The 22,428-nt window shown below is 40.9% G+C and overlaps 1 protein-coding gene across 4 annotated transcripts in view; it reads left to right on the top strand.

The window, feature by feature from the left end:
- Nucleotides 1-18,996, top strand: part of FSTL5 (follistatin like 5) — a 340,816-nt gene extending 321,820 nt beyond the window's left edge. For all 4 annotated transcript variants that reach the window (XM_082237218.1, XM_082237216.1, XM_082237217.1 and 1 more), the window contains one exon: nucleotides 16,362-18,996. In XM_082237218.1, the coding sequence (XP_082093344.1) occupies nucleotides 16,362-17,064 (703 nt within the window). In that variant the 3' untranslated portion in view covers nucleotides 17,065-18,996. The remainder of the gene's footprint in view (nucleotides 1-16,361) is intronic.
- The last annotated feature ends 3,432 nt before the right edge of the window (nucleotides 18,997-22,428 follow it).

The raw sequence follows: 22,428 nt of genomic DNA, 5'->3' as shown, positions 1-22,428 counted from the left end.
GAGATATTTAGAAGTCTGTGGAGCAGAAGGGCTGATTATTTTAGCTCCACAGTTCATAAAATTAAGAAAAGTAAGATAATTGGAATAAATTAAAGGCTCTAATTATAATATTATACAATGTTTCAAAGCAATGTTAAATGAAATAATTGTAAAATATTCATTCCCAGTCTTTGGCTGCTTTAATCTTTCTAGCAGGTGTTATGAACATCACACGGTACCTGCCTTCACATGTGCAAGAATGAACAATCAACCTACTGGTGTGTTAGCCCGAAATTTAAATAGAATTAATTATTCTGTCTTTGAAATAGCTCTCTTTGTCTGAAGTGCTAATAGACATAGGAGCAATATTCAATCAGAAGCTATTCTGATTTTAATTCCTTCAAACATTTTTGAAGTCTTTAAATGTGACAAATAAAGGAGCGTTGGAAAATATAGACAGGTGCAGTATATTGAATTGGACCATTGGTCCATCTGCCTCAGTATGTTCCTCACTGATGGGAAGTGCTTCTTCAGGGTTCCAGACAAGGGGGCCTTCCCAGCCCTGCACAGAAATGCTGGAGATTGAGCCAGCGGCTTTCTACCTATGGACCAAATAATGCTCCCACTGATACAGGGTAGGCCTTTGTGTTCCTGCACCACTCGACTTTCTTTGTTCCTAAGTAGATAGGTAGCCGTGTTGGTCTGCCATAGTCAAAATAAAAAAAATTCCTTCCAGTAGCACCTTAAAGACCAACTAAGTTAGTTCTTGGTATGAGCTTTCGTGTGCATGCACACGAAAGCTCATACCAAGAACTAACTTAGTTGGTCTTTAAGGTGCTACTGGAAGGAATTTTTTTTATTTTGTTCCTAAGTGCTAGACTTCAGGGGATGAACAGAAAGGCCCAGAAGAAACAGGATGGACTTCTTGGGATGGTATAGCGCACCCTTTTTCCTGTAACCCAGAGTCTTGGAAGCTATGACCAAGAAACACAAATTAATGGTTGGGCTCTTTTGTTGTTTCTGGTTCTCATTCAGTATTCCTACACTTCTCCTTTTGTGGCTCTTATACTGGAGATGTAAGTTAATGAGGTTAGATGGAATGCTTAGGATGCTGCTAACTCTATTATATGCTGCCTCCTCCATAGTTTTTCTTGCAGCTACCCAATCGCTGTCAGATTACAATATTTTCTGCAGATGGTTTTCTTAGACAGCAGTCTGTTGCCACAATACGTATTCCAAATCCTTGTATGTCAGACACAAGTGAGTCATACTTTGGATGACTAAGATTGCTTATATCAGGAAAGCTGTGTTTTCCACATTTTATTATTATTTCAGAAGCTGGGTAGTTGACAATAGCATTGTCTCTGTACCCTTCCCATGTCCTCTGGCTGGCTGCTGTAGGAAAGAGAATGCTAGACTAGGTAGCTTGGTTTGGTCTCAACCCGGTTTTTATATGCAAATCAATGTATTCACAGAAAATGGTTTTCAAAAATGCAGCTGCAAATATGCCACAATTCGGTTAAGCCTCATGGCATTTGTGGTGCTCCCTTGAGCAATGAAGTACAAGAAATACCGTATATACTCGAGTATAAGCTGACTTTTTCAGCACATTTTTTTATGCTGAAAAAGCCCCCCATGGCTTATACTCGAGTGAGGCAGGTGGCAGAGGGACGAGCAGCCCAAAAGGAGCCCTTTCAGGCTGCTCCTTCCTCTTCCTCCACTGCTGCCGCCGCCACCAGGTTTGTGGTGTGGTGAACTGGCTTATACTCAAATCAATAAGTTTTCCTAGTTTTTTGTGCTAAAATTAGGTGCCTCGGCTTATATTCGGGTTGGCTTATACTTGAGTATATACGGTAACATCAGGCAAACAATTTTCTCAGCATGCAAAAGCAAATCAGAAGCCATACTTTAAATTTTACACTATCTTCTATATTTATCACACTCCGGAAGCTGGTGGGGTATTTGCTGATGCAGAGAGACAGCCTACTACTCTCAGGGGATACTTCTTCCCATGGGTTAGACTGCAAAAACATTTAAGGGACAGCTGCAGTAGTTCACTTTAAAACTAAAAAGAAACACAAAATTGCCACTGTCCCACTTTTCTTTGTTATTCCTTCCTTGTGACATTTATGGCAATGCAACATATGTATCAAATAATAATACTGTGTGTCTACCACTCTTGCTTTGCCTCATTGACTGGTGAGGGCAGACAAATGCAGACAAATGCATGACAAAAGAACATCGCCTCATGTGTTACATTGCAGTCAATGTCGAGAGGTAGAGGAAACAAAGCTACACAGAACAGTAGCAGTCCTGCATCTCTTACAACATCCTCTCAATGGCAAGGGAGGCAAACCAGGGAAGGGTCTCCAGCATTTGGTAGAAAGGTTTGCTTTTCAACTAGTGATAATCACCGTCTTATAATACCTTAGCTATGTCCTTCAAAGTCCCAGTTCTAATCTTAATTGATGGGGTAAGGCTTTGGAGATTTAGGCCAAGCCTGTTCTTCGATATGTCCAGAACATGGCCAGTCTAATTCACGGTTGGTGTCATTACTTGTGCCTTAAAAGGTTCATTGATCATTCTTTGGTCAAGCAGAAACAGAACATACTGGTAATTCCCAAAGTTGTGAGTACAAGTGGTGGCTGAGTCTCCATGATAGCAGTAACTTAGCTGAGATGCTATCCTCCTTCTCTCTGAAAATATCTCAGTGAAGCAATTAGCTTATACTGTAATGGGAATTTTTATGCACTACCAGTGAACTATATCCCATTATTCCAAATCAATGAATTCATCACCTGACTCTGTTCTCTGTGTCTGAGAAAGTTGCATGCAGCTTTATGTCTGAATAACCATACAGCATGCTAAGATTCAAAATGCATTCAACTATGGCATATACCGGTAATACCCACCAGGCAACACATTACCCATGCCATCCAGAAATCAGCAGGCATCTTGCATTTAAAACTCTTCTAATTAATCATAGATATGTCAGATACATCACAAAATGAAACTCCAGTAGCGATGCTGAAATTTAATATAGTTCATAATCATACCATCAATATATATGCTGCTTGAAGCCCTAGTTACAATTATATTACTTAACATGGATTTTAAACAAGATTTATAATAATCATAGTGCAATCCATAACAAAATTATTTCCTTAAAAACCAAGAACAATACAATACTCGTATTATTTGTAGGATTTTTATTAAGCAAATCTATTTTCAGCTTCTACAAGAAACATGCTCTCTCCACATTTTGGTTTTAAATGATAGAACCACCGCTCATTTGCATATACATTAGCTGAAAAGTAATCAGACCCAAAGCTGTTCATAATCTTTATCAAACAAGGGGAAAAAAATGCATGTGACCAAATGGGAATTTTAATCTTCTTAATCTTAAAACCATTTTAAGCTAAAACTGCTGTGCAAAATTTAACTTGACTTAGTTTGATTGGTTTCATCCACATCATTGGAAGCACAGGTTAGGATCTACTCATGTATGTGATCATGTGAGACTTACTTCTATGCTTGGAAAGAGAAAGATGCTAGCGAGCCTTGATACTATGGCCATGGGCCTTCTTTTATCATGAGCACTAGAAATGTGAACAAGAGAGGTCTTATCTATTTTTTAAACTGAATGCTTAGTGCCAAGCACATGCCTTTAAAATGTCAATATAATCCCCGTACCAGGTTCTGACAATTGATTTTTTGTAAAACCACAAGTTATTGATGGTCTCCTGTCACAGCTTCACTAGATGGTCATTTGTAGTTTGTGAAAAAGCCTTGGTCACCTGCTGTTGTAGGTTGGGAAAGCCTCCCATAACTTTCATTTTATACTCTGTTCAGCCTTGTGTCTGATATAAAACCCTCCCATATGGTTGTCTGTATGTCTGTGACAGAAATGGAATTACCAGTATTTGTACTCTCCTTGAAGTATGTTCATACCGATAACTTTATAGACATCATTGTGTTCCTGATACCTCTGCAGTAATGACCACAGTTGTTCTTAAAACCAAATGCCATTGTTGTTACTCACTCGTGTAAATGGCTCCGGTAGGCTAGGCTAGACATTGAAGAAACACTAGTTTGTAAGAGTTGCTAAGAGAAGGTTATAATTAGTGGGTCAAGACTGATATCAAAAAGGAATCAACCCAGAGAAATAGGAAATGGCTTTACACCAACTTCCCTGGGGCATTAAAAAATGTTAAATGGAAGTATGAGCCAATGCAGAGTTAACATTGGGTAAACTGAAGAGAGTCTGAATGTGGTGGGATAAAAAGAAAGCATAGACAATTAAAGCTCAGAAGGTTGTTGTTTGCCTTTCTGAAAACCAATAATTACAGCTTTAAGAAGTTTTATTAAAATTGATTTTATTTATTTGACAAAATTTAGAAATCACTTGATTGTAACAAAACCTCCAAGCAGTTTGCCATAAATATTAGAAATACCCATAAAAACAAGTAATTAAAAACATTTTTAAATCAATTAAAATCAGCAGTAAACTAAAAAGAGAGCAGGTGTCAAAGAATACAGTGAAGATTTCTGCCTGATGTCAATAGACAGGGAGCTCCGAAGCATATGTGCTTCCACACTAACAGAACAATTTTTTATTAAGTGCGGAAGGTTTTATGAATTTATTTGAAGTCACCGACAGGCTGCACTTGCAACCAATTTAGCTTTTTCAGAATGTGATTGGGGTAGGGAAAGTGTATGCCAGGAAGCTAGAAACTTCCAGCTTTTGCATATTCCTGTCCTTTGTGCTCAGTGGAAGATGTTACTTTAACCCCACCTGCGCAAGCAGTTCCCTGCTGCTGCAAGGAAAACATGGGATAGGATGTGTAGACCGATGACTGCATATTCAGTTCCTGGAGATCTTTTCTTTTATATATATATATAAGAAATGATGAGAAATTTCTCAGCTCTTTGAGTTTTGAGCAGATATCTGCTGTCTTGCTGAATTCACACTGAGAAGAGAGATATGAATTGTCTCCCTTGATTTCTTAGTTTTCACAGTGTCTCATCTCTCTGTGTCTTCAACAAATTGTCAAAAGCAAAACTTTATGTCGTTTTAAATTAGTTCTCTCAACTAAAAGAAATATCCAGTTATCTTTTGCATGTGTCTGACCAAAATTCCCAGTTCTAGCTCACCCACAGCAGCTAGACATCCCGAACCCTTTCTAATCTTCAGCACAGTATATTCTACTACTGGTTTTCATGTTTGACACAGTGTAGTCCAGGAGAAGTCAATACAGTGCTATTCAGATGTTGTTGGACTACAGCTCTCATCATCCTTGGCCATTGCCCTTGCTGACTAAGCTTGACTGGAGTTAGCTACCCCAGTCTAGTCCACTGCAATTTGTTGTCCAAAAGGGTCCATCAGTTTTTCAAGAGGAGTCCAATAATTTCACCTGCTCTGAATCTACTCTAGTTTAATCTATAGTGCTATGATCAACATCCCCATTTGAGCTTCCCTCTACCTTTACCTACATTCTTTCTTCTAACACTGAATGTGACTTCTGTTTAAACACACATGTATTTCACTTCTGCTTCCGCATTACATTCAGATTGAAAACTATTTCTTTAGTACATTATGTGTAAATATCACTCACTCTTTTCACTCAACGTCCCTCGAAGGACAGCCAAATTTAAATAACAATTCGACACACAGCTGTGAGGCATTTGCGAGCTTTTTTGCGGAGAAGGTCCTGTCGCTCCGCCATGACCTCCCTGCCAATTTGGATACAATAAAGGAACTGGAGGCCCCTCGACTGTCCTCGGGTCCAGTACTGGACCACTTTGACCGGATATCCCCAGCCGATGTGGACAGACTCCTCCGAGCTGGAAAGCCCACCACTTGTCCTCTCGACCCGTGCCCGTCTTGGCTGATTAGAGCATGTCCAGACGAGGTGCGGGCCCCCCTGGGGGATATCATCAATTTGTCCCTTGGCACCGGGACATTCCCAGGGGAACTGAAGGAGGCAGTGGTGCGTCCGCTCTTAAAGAAAACATCATTAGATCCCTTAGATCTATCCAATTACCGCCCAGGTTCGAATCTTCCATTCCTGGGTAAGGTGATTGAGAGAGCGGTTGCTGAACAGCTTGGTAGGTTTCTGGATGAAACATCGGCTCTGGATCCATTCCAGTCCGGCTTCCGCGCTGGTCATGGGACCGAGACGGCTCTGGTCGCCCTAACAGATGATCTTCGTAGACAGCTGGATCGAGGCGGGTCGGGGCTGCTGATTCTTCTAGATCTGTCAGCAGCTTTCGACATGGTCGATCATGAACTTCTGGACCACCGCCTCGCCGACGTGGGGATCCAGGGCACAGTCCTTCAATGGCTGCGCTCGTTTCTCTCTGGTCGGGGACAGAGGGTGGCGCTTGGGGGGGAACTGTCATCCCGCCACTCCTTGGTGTGTGGAGTGCCTCAGGGTGCGATTCTCTCCCCGATGCTTTTTAACATCTTTATGCGCCCCCTCGCCCAGCTTGTCCGGAGTTTTGGGCTGGGCTGCCATCAGTATGCTGATGACACCCAACTCTATCTGTTGATGGATGGCCATCCTGACTCGGCCCCAGACACACTGATCAGATGCTTGGAAGCTGTGGCTGGATGGTTACGTGGGAGCCGGTTGAAGTTAAATCCTTCGAAGACAGAGGTCCTCTGGCTGGGACGGGACGATATGGGATTGAGGGGGCAACTCCCATCTCTTGCGGGGGTGCAATTAGTGCCAGCACCGTCCGTCAAGAGTTTGGGTGTAATCTTCGATACCTCCCTCTCTATGGAGGCGCAGATTACAGCTATAACAAAGGCGGCATTTTTTCATCTCCGCCAAGCTAAGCAGTTGGCCCCTTACCTCTCTCGCCCTGACCTAGCCACTGTGATCCATGCGACGGTCACCTCCAGACTGGATTATTGTAACTCGCTCTACGTGGGGCTGCCCTTGAGACTGACCCAGAAACTCCAGCGGGTGCAGAATGCCGCAGCGAGACTCCTTACGGGGTCCTCGCTGCGAGATCACATTCATCCGGTGCTATACCAGCTGCACTGGCTCCCGGTGGAGTACAGGATCAGGTTTAAGGTGCTGGTTTTAACCTTCAAAGCCCTATACGGCCTAGGACCCTCGTATCTACGGGACCGCCTCTCCTGGTATGCCCCACAGAGGAACTTACGGTCCTCAAATAAAAACATCTTGAAGGTCCCAGGCTTCAGAGAGGTTAGGCTGGCCTCAACTAGAGCCAGGGCTTTTTCGGCTGCGGCTCCAACCTGGTGGAACGCTCTGTCACAAGAGACAAGGGCCTTGCAGGACTTGACATCTTTCCGCAGGGCCTGCAAGACAGAGCTGTTCCACCAGGCCTTTGGTTGGGGCACAGCCTGACTCCCTCCTTTGGCAATCCTTACAATACTTTAGTTTATGGTTGCCATCAATTCTGATTTTAATTAATTCTTATGATGTTTTTATAATGTTGCACTATTTTAGTGTTGTTAGCCGCCCTGAGCCCGGCTTCGGCTGGGGAGGGCGGGATATAAATAAAATTTATTATTATTATTATTATTATTCTTCATGGGAGGCAACTAGCAATAAGTGAAGCACAGCTTAAGTATTCAGAAACATTGAGCTTGATGAAGAGAAAAATGCTTTTGTCACATTGGGTGGATAGGACACAGTTATACCAGGTTTGCTTTCTTTTGAAGGACAGTTTTATTGGAAAGCAGTCTATTAAAAAAACAAGTGTTTGAAGTCTACTACACAGAGCATTGTTTGTCTGGTCCATCACTCTGTGGGACATTGGTCCCAGAGCAATATAATTCCAGAACTTCTGCATTTTAGGGGAATGTTTACTGGATGGCTCTGCAACATATTTGGCTAAGCATGGATAAATAGTTTAGACATAGACGCATGACCCACAATTTGCTTCATAGTGTTAAGCTGCTAGACTACTGGCATTGTAAAACTAAACAAGTAATAGTCATTCCCCCCCCCCCCCGAGAGTTGTGCTACAACTAAATATCCAAGTTTGTTAGAACTTCATGTACAGAACCTGGCACATTACCTTTTCCATCGCCCAGCCATTATTGTATACAAAGTATGTGACACAACTTGTTTCCGTGATGCTTGAATTTACCCATCCCTGACCCATGTTGACAGCAGTAACTGATAGGGGATGGCAAAACTCATAACATTCCACCAAGGAAGTGGAAAGTCATCACAATAAAGCCAGTGAAATGTTGAAAAGCTTTCACAACAGATACACCTCAGTAGGGAAGCTGTAGAATTACTAGCCAGATATCAACATGGTCGAGTCTTGAGAAAAGAAGAGCAGTCTAAGATGTGGCATGAGCAAAATGTGGATTTCATATTTAATATGTAATTATAAGTAGTTACTTGAAGTTAGAAATGCAAATTCTGCATGTGATTGTCTTTGTCTGTGTAGAGGTCATATTTGTAGAGATCTAAACTTAATTAGATAAATATGCACCTTAATCTCCACTGCCAGTTAACTTATTAATAGGCTGTGATGATCATAGACTGCCTTCTTTGATAAACTGTCTTTGGTAGACATTATCATACTGTGCCAAAGCACCATGCACATTTATAGCACTATATCAATAAGAAATACAAATATTTCACCATGACATTCCAAAGCTTTATTCATGAATATTCCATAAGTAACTTTGATTACTATTCCTGAAAGTAACATTTCAACAAAATTACCTAGAGAAAGTCAAGCTTGGATACACAATGTACCAAAACAGTGTTTTGAAGATACACCAAATGATGAAGTGTGTGTGTGTGTGTGTGTGTGAGAGAGAGAGAGAGAGAGAGAGAGAGAGAGCGCACCCTTGCAATAAAGGGCACATATTTAGCAATTTGGTCCAAATGAAACCAATTCTAGATTTCTTTCAGTATATTAGTCATTTTAGAAATCAAAATCAAAACTACATTACTGCTATTCATTTGAATCTTTGCCCAGCAGACTAAGAGACAAACTAGATGAGGCACTAGGAGATGTTGTTCCTATGACAGCTTGACTGAAATGCAGACATCGGAAATTGAAAATCTGTTAGCAATTGTAGGATATTGGAAATGGGATGCTTAACCCTTTCCAATCAGGCAGCTTTTTGCGTGGACAGGCGGAGTCCCCAAATCCCGAGTGCCCCCCCGTCATGTGGAATAACGACTCAAGACAACGTGCTATGGGATTAAATTGGCCACAACTTCATTAAATTTCAAATGTAGGTAGACCTTGGCTCAGGCACTGGGCGTTCTCCCTCCCCAGTCCCCAGCCAGGGACCTAGGGAGCATCAGGGTTATCCAGTGTTTGTGTGGGGGATGGGCCGGCTCTGGAGAACATATGTTCAAGCAGAGATAGCCGCCCCCGTTACGCTGCCACCACAGGGGAGAGCAATGACGACTTTTAGGCGTACGGTCAAAGCCTCCCTTCAGAAATCCCTTTAACAGGGAACCCTGGTATCGCCACTGCAAAGAGGAAGATGGACAAAAGGATTCCGCTCAAGGCCTGATACCGCCAAAGTTGTGACATTTTGCTACGGGAAAGGCGAAACCTGCCAATGCAGGGAAATTCCTTTCCAGCCTTTGACAGCGACCTTAACGTAGCAGCACCCACATACCTGTGAAGAAAAGTTAACCTGCAAAACCTGTGAAGAAAAGTTAACCTGCAAAATAAGGCATTAACTGAGGGTGGGTAGGGTGGGAGAAGCTCTGGAGCCAAGTGAGGATATTGTGTGGGCAGGTAATCCCTCCCCTACCTGGCCTGATCTCCTTGGCAACGCTTCCCCCAGGTGGGATTGGACAACTGACTGGGGTAGGCGGAGACCTCCAGGTATCCCACCTGAGGGAAGGCAAAGCCAAGCCAATGCTGATGGAGCCGCTCCAGATCCAGGGGCTGCGCGCGTCCGTGCAAAGCCCCCCCCCCCCGTTTTAAGCGGGGAGCAGTCATTCTGACAAAATGCCTCTCTCTCCCCCCCTGCTTTCACATTCACAGGTGCAAAGATACTACCATTTACCCCATACAGGTGGGGAAATAGCTTGTGGGGCAATTTTGAGTAAAACAAATATCTGAAAGCACTTTCTCTTCCCAAACAGGTACCCCATCCCCACCCCAGATACATTTCAGTAAACAAAAATGAAAAGGCTTTAAGAGATATTACTTGGTTCTCCATCTAGCTTGTCGCTAATATACTCACAAAATCAGTTCTAGATTTGCCTTTCATCTTAGCCTAGCAGTTCTGTTGCATTCCTGAGTCACCATTAGACTTCCATTTGAATTGCTGGCACCAAATTATCTATTCCCTGTTTACAGATTTGAAAGCAATGCTGTGCTCAAGTTCTGGCAGCCTCACTGGCCAACATCAGGTGGCTATTATACGCCCCGTGCTTTTTATGAGGGCTGATGAATGTTTTCAGCCCTAGAGCCACATTCTTCAATGAGCAACTTTCTAGGGACATGGAATAGCAATGGGTGTGATTTTTTTTCTGCACACTCACTCACATCTCTGTCCTGCATCCATGCAGGAAGCAGGCATTATCATAATTCAAGGATACTTTTCAGCCAGTCAAAAGCTCTCAAGAAGGGTGCAGAACAGGACTCGAGAGGTGTGACCACGGATATATCCCAAGAGCCAGTTAGAGGGGCTTTTAGGGCCATGTTTGGCTTCTGGATCTGAGACTTACAACTTTTATATATCATTCAATTTGGAGCCTCATTTGATTGTCCTTTACTCAGGCTCTGCACTGATTAGCATTTTGATAAGAATTTAGTTAAGACATTTAGCAGGCCAAATGGAGACTGGACCAAGAAACTCCCCACAGCCTGTCATGTTTCACCCGCTCTATCTTTTTTTTTTTTTTTTAAGAAAAATATTATTACTGTTGTTCTGTAGAACAACTAATTCCCACTTTTCACTGTTTTGGACGGATGAAAGAAGGATCCGTATGCACTTGGACAAAATCGTGTTGGTGATTCTAAGCCAGGCACTGTGCGTTATATTATTTCACAGGGGAGACATGAGGGTTAGATGTCTCATAAATATTAATCAGGGATTAATGAACAGTGGGAGGCCTCCGTATATCAATCTGCATGAAAGGGAAGTTTGCATTAAACATGGCACTTTTTACATTTAAATCACTGGGGGAAACTAAAGGCACTCTGATGTATCACTTGTTGTTCTACTAGAGACCAACTCATAAAACAGGTTTATAGTACATAAGCCGCAAGCATAATTTTATGGCACAATTATGAGTGACTGCAGGTTTTTGCCCCTAATCTTTAAAAATGAAATGCTTATGAAAGGTACCAGATTAATGGCTCTAAAAACCTGAAGCCTTCTATTCAAACTACAGCCTGAAGATTAGACAACCTTGGAGATACTTTCCTAAAGAATCTGGCTTAACTTCCTTTGACTGCGATAGGTCTCTGCCGCTTTAATCACTGACTGTTGTGTTTTAAGATTGTGTCCATGAAGGGGACAATTTAGATTCACCTTTGTGCAGGGGGTATTTTTCTCTGAGGAAATAAGAATAAATACATATCTTACAGGTTGCTCAGATGTCAGCCCTTGGCAAGAATGTTTGCTCACTAATGACCTAGCGCAAATGCTAAAGGCCACTTTTCTGAGGGAAATTATAGGACTTGTTGCCAGCTTCTGATCTATCAACAAAGTGCAGGCATCTCCCTGTTTAATTGCTGGACTAAAATGTGAGTGTGAGTGGCTGGCAGGGCTTTTTACTGACACTTTGCTGATACCTCATTTGCCGTTTGTGTGGAATTATAGAATTGTAGCGTTCCAAGGGTCATCTAGTCCAACCGCCTGCAATGCAGAAAACTCAGCTAAAGCATCCATGACAGATGGCCATCCAGCCTCTGCTTAAAAACCTCCAAGGAAGTAGAGTCCACAACCTCCCAAGGGAAACTGTTCTACAGTCATACTTTGGGTTGAATGTGCTTCAGGTTGAGCGCTTTCGGGTTGCGCTCCGCGGCAACCAGGAAGTAACAGAGCATGTTACTTCCGGGTTTCACCGCTCGCACATGCACAGATGCTCAAAATGATGTCATGCGCATGCGCGGAAGTGGCAAGATGTGACCCGCGCATGCACAGACGCGCCGTCGCATCTTACGTTCCATTCAGGATGTGAATGGGGCTCTGGAACGGATCCTGTTTGCATCCGAGGTACCACTGTACTGTCGAACAGCTCTTACTGTCAGAAAGTTTTTCTTGATGTTTAGTTGGAAAGAGTTCACTATAAAAATAAACCCTTAACATACATGAACACAGGCTATCTAAGAAGAGATAGCCTTACCTTATATTAAAGAAAGGCTTAATTTTAAGGGAAGTGGGTGATGATACTCACAGTTACATACATGTAAAAAAACCTGGAAGTTCAACATTTTATGTTCAGTTTGATCAATTGAATAAACTTTCTGCAAAATCATAACAGATGCAGGATAAATTCTCCTCTTCCATCGAACTTTGGCCCCGTGGCAATATTTTAAAACATTTATATGGCATAAAGAAGACATTTGGATCTGGTAGTCCTTACTCAGAAGAGATAATGAGCTCTGATGATCCATTAGTTTGAATTTCTTTGGTGTTTGGCCATACACAATCTTGTAATAAATCATTCAGGAAAAGGTCACCCATTTTCTTCCTCATTGTGCTAGCACTGTCAAACGTTCTTAGGTTATGCAGCAACTATACATTCTTTATCTGGAGAAAGTGAAATTAGATAGGACGCCATTATATAAGGCATAGCACCATGATGTATGTTTCATTAGCCATCCTTTCCTTTATTTGTTAAATCACCCTTCACATTTCTAGCATGCTTTAATTTTTCTGCATTGCAGCAAATCACATTCTTTTTGAGATGGAGCAAAGAAGAGTTCCTTCAGTCGGAATCATAAGCAGATATTAAAAATCAGTATGTACTCAGTCAGTCTATTCCACCTTCTCATCCCTGCCTCACTATCAGCCTTATTTGTTGTTAATCCTATTAACCTGCTGGTGCTATTTGTCAGGCTTTCCAGATATATTAGCAAGTTACATCAAGAAAACTTGGCATTGAGGATCAAAGGGTTGGAGAGGGGGGTGACATTTAGAGGAGTGCCAAAGCATGCTGCTAAGAAAAAGCCTGAAAGCTCCACTTGTGTTGTAGTTAAGAATACTGTTATATTGTTTTTCTGCAAGGCTATAAAATATTGACGGTGTCGTGTGTACAATACAGTATTTAATGATAACCAGAGCTATTGTGTGAGTGTGTGTTTAAGAATTTGAATACTGTTGAGTTAAAATTAGTAAACAAGTTATATCATTTAAAATCTCGGAGCACAGTCTCTCCAGCTGTACACTAGAACAGTTCCTTATGAGAGCCAAGGTAGTCCTTTAAAGGTAAAGGGACCCCTGACCATGAGGTCCAGTTGTGGCCAACTCTGGGGTTGCAGCGCTCATCTCGCTTTATTGGCCGAGGGAGCCGGCGTACAGCTTCCGGGTCATGTGGCCAGCATGACTAAGCCGCTTTTGGCGAACCAGAGCAGCGCACAAAAACGCCGTTTACCTTCCCACCAGAGCAGTACTTATTTATCTACTTGCACTTTGACGTGCTTTCGAACTGCTAGGTTGGCAGGAGCAGGGACCGAGCAACGGGAGCTCGCCCTCTTGCGGGGATTCGAACCGTCGACCTTCTGATCGGCAAGTCCTAGGCTCTGTGGTTTAACCCACAGTGTCATCCACGTCTCAGGTAGTCCTTTAACAGCCATCAAATAGCCTGTGACTGCACACTCGCAGAGCTGAATACTTTGCAGTGTGTCTGACCGGCAGCTGGGGTGGAAGCCTGTGTAGTAATATCCAGTAGTCCTGCTCCATTTCTGCTCAGCTTTATCATGCTTGTCTCATATTTTCTGAAAACCTCCGCATAGTCAATTTCCTTGGTTCTTATGCCTAAAGGTACTTTGAAAATGAAACAATTTAGGCCTTAATAGTTGGCAGGTGTAATCCTAAATCTTTATGATGAGAAGGATTGGAATAATAGCAATGAGCATTGAATTCATGTTCATGGGAGAGAAATGAGAATGAAATGAACTAAGATATCTGGGATGTACTGCATGCTCCCATTGAAGCTGTGTATCTATTCTGGTTTAAGCATCAGTTAATTGATTTTAAAACTGCATATACAATATCTCGCTGGAGTTATGCACATCCAGAATAGTGTACCATTTCCTCTTAATCACATGGCAAAAAATATATTCCAATTAAACTTCATAGGTGGCTTTGATGTATGTTGTTCTACTTGGGAACTGAATTATAATTGCAGAGAAGCTATAGCCTTCACCAGCAACTTGATAAGAAGAATTTGTGACTTGGGACTGTTTCATCACTTGATGACTGCAGTACACAGTGGTAACTTGCATCCGTAAATAGGTTATCTTGGTTAACACTACCAACATTTTCTCTTCCATCTCCTCAAACAAATTGCTTTTTGATGGAATTGGTTCACACTTTAAGCTGCTCAGCTTCATCAAATATAACTATACATTAATCTGATATAAGTTATACACTTCCCTGAGCACCCTCTCAATCCAGGTGGAACTTTTGGGTAGTACCACACTCAGCTATTTCAAATGTATCCCTATCGTGTTTTATGACTTCCTAGATATTGTATGTGGGCTGGAACTGGTCTGTGACCAAAATAATAAAATTCAATTCAATTCAATTCACTCAGCTATGGTATGTTGTCCCCAAGGGAGCTTGACAGGCCCCACATTGTTGCGTTTTTGGCTTTAGACTAAGCCATTGCGTTGTCCTTCCTGGCTTTTTAAGATCGTGTTAATTTAATCCCTTTGGCAAAGTTGATTGTTCTAAGCTCCCATTTTTGCTGCTTGTGTTTTAAACTACTGTGAGATCCGTATTGTAATTTGTTGTAGGCGTTTTCTTTGTAATTTATCAATGTCCAGTCAGTGGCGAAGCTGCATGCTCCGCTACCAGGGCGGAGAGCAGGTGGGGACATGGCTGCTGCCCCCTGGGGTGTGTGATGCTGCGCATGTCCGGGGGGGGTGTGTGTGCCGCAATGGCACTCTACCGGAATAGTGGTGCCGAGGGCAGTTTGCTCCCTCCGCACTCCTGTTCCTCCGCCAGTGTGTCCAGTTCTACTTTCAAGTGTTGATTTTACCATTTTAAACCCTAAACTGATTGAGACAAGGTTATCTAAAAGGCCAGCTTCTCCTTTACCTCTTTGGACCTTAAGACTCTCTTCAGAGGCCCTGCTGCAGGTAGCTACCAGGGAAAGAAAGTTTTTCAGTAGTGGCATCCAATTATGGAACAGACTCCTAGGAAGGCTCACAGGGTGCCATCTTTATGATTCTTTGTGGCACCAGGTGAAGACATACCCAGGTAAGCAGTTTGTATAGTCAGGGCCTCTCAAGTTTTAAATCTTTCTCCTTTTTAATATATAGAAGTGTTGTGTGCTCTGTTTGTGTTGTATTCATTTAGTTTTATTTCATATTTCATATTTTATTTTCTATTTACTTTTTTATTGTAAGCTGTTGAGAAAACTTTGTGGGGATGTCATATAAGTACATAAAATAAATAATTTGGTTGGTTTTTTAAGATTCATTGTGGACTTTTAAATGTACTGTTGTTATGTTTTTAAGCTAAGTTGTATGAGAAACCTACATATGAGGTGACTAACAAGTACAGTATCACTAGCAGGATTTGAGTAAACACTTACAATTAACAAAATTAAATATAGAAATTACAAAGATGATGTAAAAATGATAAAAGATAATAACATTTAATTAAAGGAATTTAAAATTAAGATACAATAAAGCAAGCAGACGTTAATATGTTTAAAAACCAGAAGACGAAGTTGAGGGAAGTCATAGGGGGGAGGGGAAAATATGGGAATTGTATTTATTTTTGTTATTTGATACGATATTAATATGATAAAAACATACAATTCAATAAAAATTATTTAAAAAACAAGTACAGTGGAACCTCAGTTGTCGAACATTTAGGCTTTTGAACGCCGACAACCTGGAATGGAATGCTTCCATTTTCGAACACACTTCGAAAGTTGAATGGCTTCCGAGGCGCGTTTCTCCATTTTTTCAATGGAATTTGCTGACCGGCAATTGCACCTCGGTTGTTGAACATTTCAGAAGTTGAAGAGTCTTCCAGAATGGATTACATTTGACAGCTGAGGTTCCACTGTATTTTTAAAGAGGCATATGATAACCAGATCTCAGATATAAGCAAGGTTTACATGTAACTCTTTGTGGAGATCTTTAAGCACTGCTTGCATTTGATTGTATATACTATACTATGGATTTCTTCCCTTTGAATTTGTTTTTTGTCTCATTTCTTTTAGGTTTGGATTTATTCTTCACAAAGATGAGCCTGTGCTCCAGAAAATAGATCTTGAAACTATGTCGTACATCAAGACAATTAGTTTAAAGGATTACAATTGTGTTCCAAAGTCTCTGGCTTACACACACCTTGGAGGATATTATTTTATCAGCTGTAAGCCTGACACCACAGGAGCTGTCCCACCGCAGCTTATAGTGGACGGTGTTACTGACTCTGTCATTGGATACAATGGTGATGTAACAGGAACTCCATATATCTCTCCAGATGGTCACTATCTAGTCAGCATTGATGATGTGAAAGGTCTCATGAGGGTCCAGACCATCACAGTTAGAGGAGAGATACAGGATGCCTTTGACATCCACACCAACTTGCACATATCCGATGTAGCTTTTCAAGCATCGTTTACCGAAGCCCATCAATATAATGTATTTGGTAGCTCCAGCACACAAACTGATGTGCTTTTTGTAGAATTGTCCTCTGGCAAGGTGAAGATGGTGAAGAGTCTTAAGGAGCCTCTTAAGCCGGACGAATGGCCGTGGAACAGGAAGAACCGCTTAATTGAAGGCAGCGGGCTCTTTGGTCAGTACCTGATGACGCCTTCTAAGGAATCCTTGTTTATTCTGGATGGACGGCTGAACAAGCTGAATTGCGAAATCACTGAAGTTGAGAGAGGAAACACAGTGATTTGGGTTGGAGAAGCATAAGGAACCATGTTAGATAACAGCCGAGTGAATAGTTTTACAGTACATTGCACTTAACTTCATCCTCTAAATTGTCACTGTTTCGTTTTGATTGTGTTTTTTTTCTTTTTTTTAAAAAAAAGTTAGACCCTTCTGTACATGTTGTGTGGCTGACTAAAATGCAATTTTGGTGATATAAAAAATGCTGGAATTGTGAGCAAACATTTTGTGTACTATTGATGACCTCCTTAGGGTGATTTGGCCAATTGGTGAAAATATCAAATGTTTAAGGGACCCTCTACACATGAGCCATGTGTTGACAAAATGATGCCACATTTTAAAATGAAGGCTTTTCTTTTTTTAAAGGGGGGGGGGTCATGTTGACTTAATTCTATTCATTGAAATGTTAGGGTACACTCTACGTACAACTTTAGATTTATTTTTTTTTAACTGAAGCATTTTGTCCTGCCCTGTCCACTATTTAATCTTTTTGTGCCTTGAAGGGAAATGTCTCACAAGGAAAGAGAAGTCTAGGAAACATGTAATTGTATTCCCATTGTGGCTGCAGGCTTCCTTTTTCCCTGAAAAGAAGCTTTTGATATCTCAAGTTTTTCATCTCCATCAGGTTGTAAAGCATGGTTTTTTAAGACAAAGGAAAAGTATATTTGCAACATCTCTTGTGTTGTCATTTTTTTATTACTGCAGTTTGAGGATATGATTTTTATTTCAAGTTTCAGTTGAAATTCTGTTAACTGCTCATAGAACTTTGACCCCTCTTTTTTTGTAGCAGAGTTAGGCAATTATCTCCTCACCTCTAAAAGACTTGCATCAACAGAGAGTTTTGGTTCTATGAAAGAAAAAATGTCATGCGTATCTTCTTAGGAAGACATGTTTTGTCTAACTACCAATACCAAGAAGATTCACTTACACTGGCAAAAAAACTGTTATTTTTTAAAAAACCAATTTGTTACTAGAGGTGCATTTTTAAGGAAATTGTTTATCAGTGGAACAAAAAAGATGGAGATTAACAGCACAATCCTGTACATGTCTAAGCCCTATTGAGTTCAGTGGTCCATACTCCCAGATGTGTGTAGGGTTGCAGCGTCAATGTTTCTAAGCTTCTTAATGGAAGTAAAAGGTCTATTGAAATCAATGGGACAAACCTCTAAGTAAATATGTTTAAGATCACTTTGCTAGATGCTAGAGCCTCTACATGTACATTGTTTGTCAAATACCTGATTTTCCTCGACACTTTTAATAAAGCTCAGTAAATTTTCTATCCTGCGCCTCCCATTAGATCACAATTGCAAGGTGTTGTCTTTATTATTTCTTTTTGTTTAACGAATTACTGCTCTAGTTTTGAACATTGCTTCTACATCTATATAAGGATAATAAAGGTTCTAAAATTTAGAATCATTGTAGCCACTAGAATGAGGAAAAAATGAGATCTGCACTCAAAGTTAGCAGTAAAAAAATTCTTCAGATTTTCAGTAACAATATAGGTGGTTTTGATTTTTTTTAAAGAATGTGTTTCTTTAAATAAAGCAGGCTTTTCAACTGACCTCTGTTTATTCAATGCAGTCAGAAGTTTTATTCTAATTCTACCCTAATGTGTAAAGCTGCTTAAAAATTTGAAATTTTCTAGCATTGTATTTTCTTGTGTGTAATTAGCATTCTGCGCTGTGATACAGTAGAATTCTCTTTAGTTTAAGAAAACTGGCAGATTTAATTGAATAAAAGAATTGACTTACATTTATACCTACTGAACCCTTTTAACAATTTTTTCCCATTGTGAGAAAAAAAAAATCCCCACCACTGCCATGTAAACTGTTTGTTATTCAATGATTTACAGTCATCCGTTTCTTCTACATTCTTTTCTTCTCTATCTTACACCATGTGGATGTTCTGTATGTAGAAAATGCTTGATAACGGAGAATAAACCCCTTACATTTTAAATGTTCTCGCCTTCAGTTGATATGCCAACAAATATATTTCTCTTTTCTTATAAGATCCACAGGAGATTGTAATGAAATTCTGTGACGCAGGGATAGAGTGGGGAGATCCACCTCCTTTACAGCAGATGACACTGTCAATCTTAATCTCTCTCTTTTTGATTGGCCTACTTTTGTTTATCTTGATTTCAGCTAAACAATCGACAAAATTTCCTACAATATTTTTGTTACCGAATGGGTTTGATGTGTGCTACTGTCAGATGGATTTGCAGATGGTTGGAAATGTGTACTCAAAGAGTGTTCATCTGTACCATATTGGCTCAAATATAAGCCACACCCGCAAATAAGCCGCACCTTTAAAATTCAAGGGGACAAAAGAAAAAAAGACAATACCCGAATACAAGCTACTCCCTTAAAATTGGAGAGAGAGAAAAAGTCACGGTGATTAGCCAGTGCTGATGCTTTTTTGGCATCTTAATCACTCTGACGCTCAAACCAACCAGTGGGTTGGGGGGTGGCACTGGTGCATGATGCCCCACTCCCCAACCGATACCAGCACTCGGTTCCAAGCACACTGCACACCCACCTCCCAGCCCTACCACCCTGAATGGGGGGCAGGGAGTAGCCGGCACCAGCGCTTGGCACCCCTCTTCCCAAGCAAGCACTGGTGCTGGACCCCCAAATGTGCCGCGCACCAGCCTCCCTGAAGCTACCACAATGAACGGGGATCCCATCAGCATACCACCAATGCCCCACCAATGCCGGTCAACAGCCTCCAGGCAAACCATCCGGGGAGGGGGGGGTAAGCCAATTTTCGTAAGGTCACGAATTTATGCCACACTTTAACTTTTCACGGTTGGAATTTCGGGCGGGGGGAGTGCGGCTTATATTTGGGGCAATACAGTAATTCCAACAAAGCATCAGGAAAACTTTCGGACAGTAAGAGCTGTTTGACAGTGGAACGAACTCCTTTGGAAGGTGGCGGACTCTCCTTCCTAGGAGGTTTTTAAGCAGAGGCTGGATGGTCATCTGTCATGTATGCTTTAGTTGAGATTCCTGCATTGCAGAGAGGTTGACTGGATCCTTGGAGTCCCTTCTAACTCTACAATTCTATGATTCTATGATCAAGCTTGATGGAAGTTTGGAGTGAAATACTGCAGGGCCTAGTGCTTTGCATGAATTTTTATGAGTGATATTGGTGGTGGGGTGGAGGGAATCCTAATCAGATTTGTGGTTAACACAAACTTGAGAGGGATATCATAGCTAACACCTCAGAAGTCCAGAATAAAATTCAGAATACCCTCAATAGAATGGGAAATGAGGCTGAAACTAACAAAATGAAATCCAGCGATGATAAATGGATAGTTCCACATTTAGATTTTTTTAAAGCACAGGAAAAGGATCTTCAGGACTGTAGTCAATCATAAGCTGAATATGAGTTAGCAACTTGATGTGGCTATAGAAAAAAAAACCTCATTCGATTTTAGGCTGCGTTCCATGTTACAAGAAGTAATAGTTTGTACTAGTCTTTTTGCATTAGTTGGAAAAGGAAACTATGTGAGAAACATTCTACAAAAAAAGGTATATTTAGGGTGGTTTCAGCAAGATTTTACTCAGAAGAGACCCACTGAAGAGGACAAGACTAGATGTAGTCAGTTCAAATTTTAGAATAGATTTCAATTAAAATTAAGAAGCATACCTTGATGATGAGAGCAGTTTGCCAAAGGGACCAGTCATAAGGGGAACTTTCCCTTACAGGAGGTCAACAAGCAGAAGATGGGCATCATCTGTTACTTATGCCAGTTCAAGATTTCAAGCAGTGAATCGATACCCTATGGTGAACTCTGTAAATCTGTGAATAATTTATTTCTCCCACTTCCTAAAAAAAGGAGCAAAAATGTCAAAGGAATCTCAGCACAACCATCCAGCTATATCTTCAATATATAACAAATACGTTGCCCTTAAAGCACCAATGTTACTGTTAGTTCAAATTTACAACTTAAGGGACAACTCCACAACATTCTTTTTCAGATTACTGGATGCTGATTATTGGACCCCATCTCTTCCAGGTTCACCTATAGACATTGGGTGCTTCTGTGGATATTGTTTCCACCATGGCCTACAACCAGAACCAGCAACACCAGGGTAATGAGGACAGAGCACACTGGACCATGATCACCAGTACACTATCTTTATAGACAACTCTTCTCACGTGAAGAAAATTGCCTTAGCTTCCCAGGAAAATCTCTCAGGCATTATTGATCCTCCCTTTCTCTTTTCATTCTGCTTATTGATTTTCATTTTAAGCAGGTTGGTAGCAAGTGCTGCTTCACTCATTTCTGGCTGGTGATTAGTAATAAATATCCACACAAAGGGATATCATTATCGGATTCTGCAGGGCTGGTCTGTAAACACAAAGCAGCTTATGAGAGTCAAATAAAGTAGAAGGAAAAAAGGACATGTGGCATTGCAGCAACCAAGAAACCATTTTGCACAAAAATATTGGCATATCAAAAGTGTGGGTTGAGGTGTTCTGTGTGGATTTTTGCATAAGGCAGTCATCTGGCTGCATTTCCATCCAATCAGCAGATCAGCTCACATTTGCCAAAGCACTGGGAAACTTCAGCCATAAATGAGGGGTAGGCTTGGCAAGTGGTGGAACCATCATATGATACTTTTAACTCTGAACATTCACCATTGTTTCTCAACACACAATGATCCTTCAGTATGAAAATACTGAGAAAAACACACATGCATGCACACCACATTCCAACAAATTTACCATAAATATGGGTTCCTTCATATGGGGCCACAATCATGACCCTATGCTGAAGGTGCATCAGTTGAATCATGCCATAAATAATGGGAAATTTGTGGGAGTATGTTTTCTGATTTATGGCTAGAAAATGGTTTGGTGGACTGATTCAAAACTTGGCTGTGTAAGAGAGGAATGTTTGAGGATGCTCCATGCCAACACTGGCATAGAAAGAATATTTTTGAAAATACTTATGTTAAACACATTAAAATGTGATGAAATTAAATTTATGAGATACTCTGGCATGTTGACAGCTTGGTGTGTGTTTTTCTTCCATAGATTTTTTTGGGTGTTTTTTTCAGAAATATTTATCAATTCATATTCTGACTTTGAGGAAACATTTGTTGTTTTAGATCCATGGAAAATTTGGTATGTACTTTTACCTATAAGACATTTTGTAGGGGCAGAGTTTGGTAATATGGTGCCCTGAATGAAAACAAAATTTGGTGCCATACATATTTCTTATTTTCACAATAATTCATTTTGGTACAGTTGTTGTTTTTTAATGGATCTTCTCAGTAGGTACCCATATAAAAAGGGTTATCATCATCATCATCATCATCGTTATACCCCCTTTGGCATGGCACTCTAAATCTGCCCTAAATTTGGCAATGCACATCT

This window comes from Podarcis vaucheri (genome assembly GCF_965113315.1).
Source record: "Podarcis vaucheri genome assembly, chromosome: 9".
Taxonomy (NCBI): Eukaryota; Metazoa; Chordata; class Lepidosauria; order Squamata; family Lacertidae; genus Podarcis; species Podarcis vaucheri.
Note: the sequence above shows the minus strand (reverse complement) of the source record. Positions and strands in the feature narration are given on the sequence as shown.